General features: G+C 38.2%; 1 protein-coding gene across 1 annotated transcript; it reads left to right on the forward strand.

The window, feature by feature from the left end:
• The first annotated feature begins 2,452 nt into the window (after nt 1-2,452).
• Nucleotides 2,453-3,706, forward strand: Pgk2 (phosphoglycerate kinase 2). The gene has a single exon (XM_057751954.1). The coding sequence runs from the start codon at nt 2,453-2,455 to the stop codon at nt 3,704-3,706; it is 1,254 nt and encodes a 417-aa protein (XP_057607937.1).
• The last annotated feature ends 2,294 nt before the right edge of the window (nt 3,707-6,000 follow it).

Genomic DNA, 6,000 nt, shown 5'->3' on the forward strand with positions numbered 1-6,000 from the left:
AAAAGAACCCAGGGTGACTGTTCAGGAAGTCAGCTGTTTTACTGTCATCTCTCAATTTTGGAAGTCACTTGACCTGTACTTCCTGTTTATTAACGTTATATTATATCCTTCTGTGGTCTTTGATGGTGTAAAAAACTATATAGTTCCAGTTACAGCTCTCCCTAAATGTGGTAAAAATAGAATAAGGTATGAAGCTCTGGACTCTTCAGGAGAGGACTGATGGAGTATTTTCTCTATTTTGTCAAGTACAAGTGGACCAGCTATTATAGCTATAATTCTTACTTGATAACTGTTTTTGTTGTATATGATTTTACTATATTGAATTTAAAACCTTCCTTTTTAATTAGACAAAAGGAGAAAGTGTTGTGGAATAATTATTCTGTACACTGTAAAGATATGTTGTTCTTTTTGTTAATAAAAAGCTGATTGACCTATGGTTAGGAAGGATTTTTCGGTCGGAGAGAATGCTGGGAGAAGAAAACCTAGTGTGAGGGGTTGCGAGGAGACACCTGAGACACAGAGTGAGCAGGACAGGAAGTACATACATGTGGTAAATAAGCCTCAGGGCAGCACATAGATAAATAGAAATGGGTTAATTTAAGTTATAAGAGCTAGCCAAAATCGAGCCTAAGCTACTGGCCAAGCATTTACAGTGAACAATATGCCTCTGTGTGTTTATTTGGAAACTGGCTGATATGACAGAAAAGTCCATCTACACAACAACCCTTCATGATAAAAGTCCTAGACAGGTGAAGAGGGAACCTATCTCAACATAATAAAGTCCATACATGACACACCAGCAACCAACATTATCCTAGATGGAGGAAAATCTCAGTTGTTCTGTTACATCAGGAATAAGACAGGGTTGCTCACTCTCCTCATACTTTTGTAACACAGGGTTTGAAGTCGTAGATAGGACAATAAGACAAAAGAAAGAAATTAAAAGGATACAGATAGGAAAAGAGCTCAGGTTATTACTAATTCTGATAATATTATGTTACACACGAGATGCTGTAAATTCCAGCTAAAAGTTTAGAAACTATCAACATTCTAGAAAAACATGATACAAAGTTACCTTAGAAATAGTAGTAGACTTTTCATATAGCCATAACAAACATGCGGAGTAAGAAATATGGGAGCACCCTCATTCGCAATAACCTCAAAGACAAGCAGAAAATTCTATGAGAAAACTAAGAAAGTGAAAGACCTTGACAATGAAAATTTTAAATCTCTAAAAGAGATGGGGGAAGACATAAGAATATGGAAATAACCCCCTCACACACACATTCATGGATATATAGAATTAATATCGTGAAAGTAATCATTCTACTTAAAGAGATTTACAGATTCAAAGGAATCCCAATCAAAATCTACATAACCATCATAAAAACAGAAAAATGAGCTTCCAAAAATTCATGTGGAAACTCCAAAGACCGACAGCTTAAACAGTCCTGAACAAAAAGAGCAACCTAGAGAGACCTCATACCAATTTCTCTACTCAATCAGTCTCATAAATATGCTTTTGATAATTTTTCTTATTTATTTTTATTTTTGGTAGAAAATTTCAACTCAAGAAACACATATTTTCCTTTGATTTCTAAACCATACAAGATGTAAGCCTAAGAAAGAAAACAGGGAGAGGGAGGGAGAGAGAGAGAGGGAGAGAGAGAGAGAGAGAGAGAGAGAGAGAGAGAGAGAGAGAGAAAAGAAAAGGGACAATATCATCACTCCTGAATTCTTCAAGAAATGCGATGTTCTCTTTGCTAGGATCCTATGCTTTCTGCAGAAGGCAGCAAACATTCTTTCACAGGAGTCTAAAAATAAATAATTTTAAAAGTCTATGGTAAGAAAAATGTACGATTCCCACACTAAACAAGAATATTTCACCATACCTAACACCAAGCTATGACTGCAGGAGAAATATTTACCAAAGACAGAAGACCTATCTTATGCTACCTTGAATTAAAAGAAAAAAGTACCTTGCTTTCAAATCTTCATCATTTGCATTACTGAGGATTTTATTTAGTAATATAACTAGAGATTGTATCTGGGGAAGGGCTATATGCTTGTTTATGCTTTTTATTTTTTTAAGAATAAAATAGATTTGAAAAGAGTGTGAAAGCAAGAACCAGGAGGAAAAAAAATCTGGCCTTCTGGGACTTCTTTGAAAGCTTTTTAATTTCCCATCTAGTGCCCAGCTCTCTGTTTCATTGTTTAGTATTCTAGGATGGCAGTTTGAGTCTGTACTGGGCAAAATTTTCCAAATCAAGATAGACAGGATCGTGAACCAATCACAGAGCTGAATTTCCTTTCAAAAAAGTATCATTGGCTGTTGTGCAGGAGACTTAGAACTCAGAGAGAAGAGGCGGGGCCAAGACTCTAGCGTTAAAACTCCTCACCACCAAGCCAGCCTCCTTGCAGCAGTAAAGAGGTTGTTTAAAAGACCATTAAGATGGCTCTTTCTAGTAAGTTGACTTTGGACAAACTGGATGTGAAGGGGAAACGAGTCATCATGAGAGTAGACTTCAACGTTCCCATGAAGAACAACCAAATCACTAACAACCAGAGAATCAAGGCTGCCATCCCAAGCATCAAGCATTGTCTGGATAAAGGAGCCAAGTCTGTAGTTCTCATGAGCCACCTCGGCCGACCTGACGGTGTCCCAATGCCAGATAAGTATTCCTTAGAACCTGTTGCTGCTGAGCTCAAATCGCTGCTGGGCAAAGATGTTTTGTTCCTGAAGGACTGTGTGGGCTCTGAAGTAGAGAAAGCCTGTGAAAACCCAAATAACGGATCTGTCATCCTACTGGAGAACCTGCGCTTCCACGTGGAGGAAGAAGGCAAGGGTCAGGATTCTTCTGGAAACAAGATTACCGCTGACCCAGCAAAAGTAGAAACCTTCCGAACATCACTGTCCAAACTTGGCGATGTCTATGTCAATGACGCTTTCGGCACCGCACACCGGGCTCACAGTTCCATGGTGGGTGTCAATTTGCCCCAGAAGGCATCTGGGTTCCTCATGAAGAAAGAACTAGATTACTTTGCCAAGGTATTAGAACACCCAGAGAGACCCTTTCTGGCTATCCTTGGTGGAGCCAAAGTGACAGACAAGATCCAACTCATCAAAAACATGTTAGACAAAGTCAATTTCATGATTATTGGAGGGGGGATGGCTTACACCTTCCTGAAGGAACTCAAGAACATGCAGATTGGTGCTTCCTTGTTTGACGAAGAGGGAGCCAAGCTTGTCAAAGAGATCATGGCCAAAGCAGAAAAGAATGGTGTAAAGATAACCTTTCCTGTTGACTTTGTAACTGCGGACAAGTTTGACGAGCACGCAAAAGTTGGACACGCCACTCTAGAATCTGGCATCCCATCTGGCTGGATGGGTTTGGACTGTGGTCCTGAGAGCATTAAAAACAACGCTCAGATTGTGGCCCAGGCAAAGCTTATCGTTTGGAATGGACCCATGGGGGTGTTTGAATGGGATGCCTTTGCTAAGGGAACCAAAGCCCTCATGGATGACGTCGTACAGGCCACATCCAAGGGCTGTGTCACCATTATAGGGGGTGGAGATACTGCTACTTGCTGTGCCAAATGGGACACTGAAAACAAGGTCAGCCATGTGAGCACCGGAGGTGGGGCAAGTCTCGAGCTTCTGGAAGGTAAAGTCCTTCCTGGGGTCGAGGCCCTCAGCAACATGTAACGGTCAAAATAGTCTTGCTTCCTGTTTCCAGTATGGAGCGCTGAATTCAACTTAGTGCCTTCACATCTGAATTTAACTTCACGTCTACTCGATATCAAGCCCCAGGTAATGAGCAAACAGTGAGTCATCAGGACAACCGAAACACATCTTGTTAACTCTGTCATGCATTTGTTACACTCTTCAAGATCTCATCAAGACTTCTGCTGTACTTAAAAGGGAGGCAACAGTCTCATGTCACCTAGTAAAGAAGTGAGGTGAATAAGTTGGATATGTTGTCTTTACTTTAGTTCAACTTGATTGTTTCTCTTTGAATGTGGGAAATAACAACCAGTCTGTCACAGGGGAAGGATGGGTTAAAGGTTGTCTAAGGGTTAAATGATAAAATGACACAAATTAATATCATTATGCAAATGCAGCTCATTTAAAATTAGATCACTACTAACATTTTCTTCTCTAAATAAGAAAAAGAAGTACTTAGTAAGCCAAATAGCTTTCTTTTAAAAAAGTAAAATCCACTGGTATCTCCATTAATGAGAAAACTAAAAACCAAATTCAGGGCATGAATAAAACATTATTTGAGAAAGCAGACAATGTTTAGTAAGATACAACACTTGAATTCTTAAAATTGGTTTATGAAATTAATAAAAAATGTATTTTAGTATTGAGAAAACAAATCTATACAAACTCATTTTAAAAGCAACAAAACATGTAAAAACCAAAAATATTTTCTGGTTAGGTCTTCTTCTTCTTCTTCTAAATCTGTATGCAAAGAATAGGAGGACTTTTCCGATTTTAACTGTGAACATCTGGTAAAGATCTTGGAGGAAGACCTGAGAAATGTCAAGCCCTAATACTGTTTCCATGTTTCTCAGAGTTTAATCACAGGAATCCATTCTCTCTAGGCCGCAGAACCCCTACTCTGGCACTGTTTCCCAAGGTGATTTTTTTTTTAGAATGTGTTATTGTCTTTTTGCTTTCTTCAATTCCAAGGCCATGGTTTCCCTGCTATCTCAATTGTCTCTCACATTTAAGCAGATGTGTTGATCCTCAGTGTGTTTGCACTGTACCTCTTTGTAAAGCAGATATCAACTTCCGTGTTCTTATATCCTGTAGAAAATATCAAAAGTCTTTTTTTGCTTATTTTCTATTTTAAATGTTACATTCTTAACAAATGTTTAATTTAATATATTCATAATACTAATATAGCCACATACTATATTATGGGGGATGGGACACTTACAGAATATTATCAGAATTTCTCCTTTAAATGTTGCTCACAATATTTTCATGAGTGGGATTATTTCACATAAGGGGTAAGCATCATATTAGCCCAAAATGTAGCCTCACTGTTAGAACATTGGATTTCCACATTCTCTATTAAATCACGTTTCCTATTACGGTCCTTAAGGCATGGGTTAAGTCAGTTTTCCATTGGGAACATATCATGATACAGTCAGATGTCTGCATCCTTTTTTTCTTGCTTAACACCTCTAAACTCCCCCCTCCCTGCTTTTATTTTTCAGTAGTAATCTAAACCATTTGGCTTTGTTATTATAATTGGGTCTTTTTTTTCTGTTGTTTTATTTTCACCTTTTTAAGTTGTTTTAATTTGACAGACAAATTATGCTAGTCAGTCTTCCCTCTACAATGACACAGATCAGAAACAACCCTCCCAAAAGAGGAGCAGTTTATGCAGGCACAGGGTTTTGGAGGCTTCAATCTAGTTAGCTTGTAATGGCTGAGCAAAAGTGGTTCACCTTGTTGATGGTGTGGGCTCTTTTCCTTCTGTGCTTTGTTGTTGTTGTTGTTCACTTTTGCTGTTTTAGCTTCTGTTTTGTTTTATTATCTTTTAGAAGCCTGTTTGTTTTCTCAGGAGGGACAAAAAGGGAGTGAATTCAGACGGGAGGGGAGGTACTGGGGAACAGGCAGAAGTAGAGGGGAGGAAAACCTTAACGAGGGTATCTATGTGAGGGAAGAAAATTTGTTTTCAACCAAAGAGGGAAAAATCTTTAAAACAAAAAATTAAATACAATCAATAAAAAATTAATGAATATCTATTTGGAAAGAAATAGGAAAACAAAGAATGCCTGTTTGGGCTGTCTTCTCCTTCCACTTCTCCTTCAGCCTGATGTTTGTGTTGCCCACAGCCATGGCAGATGCTGAGGACAGATTCTTCACAAAGCTATTAATATTTTGTAAAATTATTATCTTATGAGTTTGTCAAAATACAAAAATACATGGGTTCTTTTTTTTTTTTTTTTTTTTTTTCGAGACAGGGTTTCTCTGTGGTTTTG

Source organism: Chionomys nivalis, chromosome 19 (assembly GCF_950005125.1).
Source record: "Chionomys nivalis chromosome 19, mChiNiv1.1, whole genome shotgun sequence".
In the NCBI taxonomy this organism is placed as follows: domain Eukaryota; kingdom Metazoa; phylum Chordata; class Mammalia; order Rodentia; family Cricetidae; genus Chionomys; species Chionomys nivalis.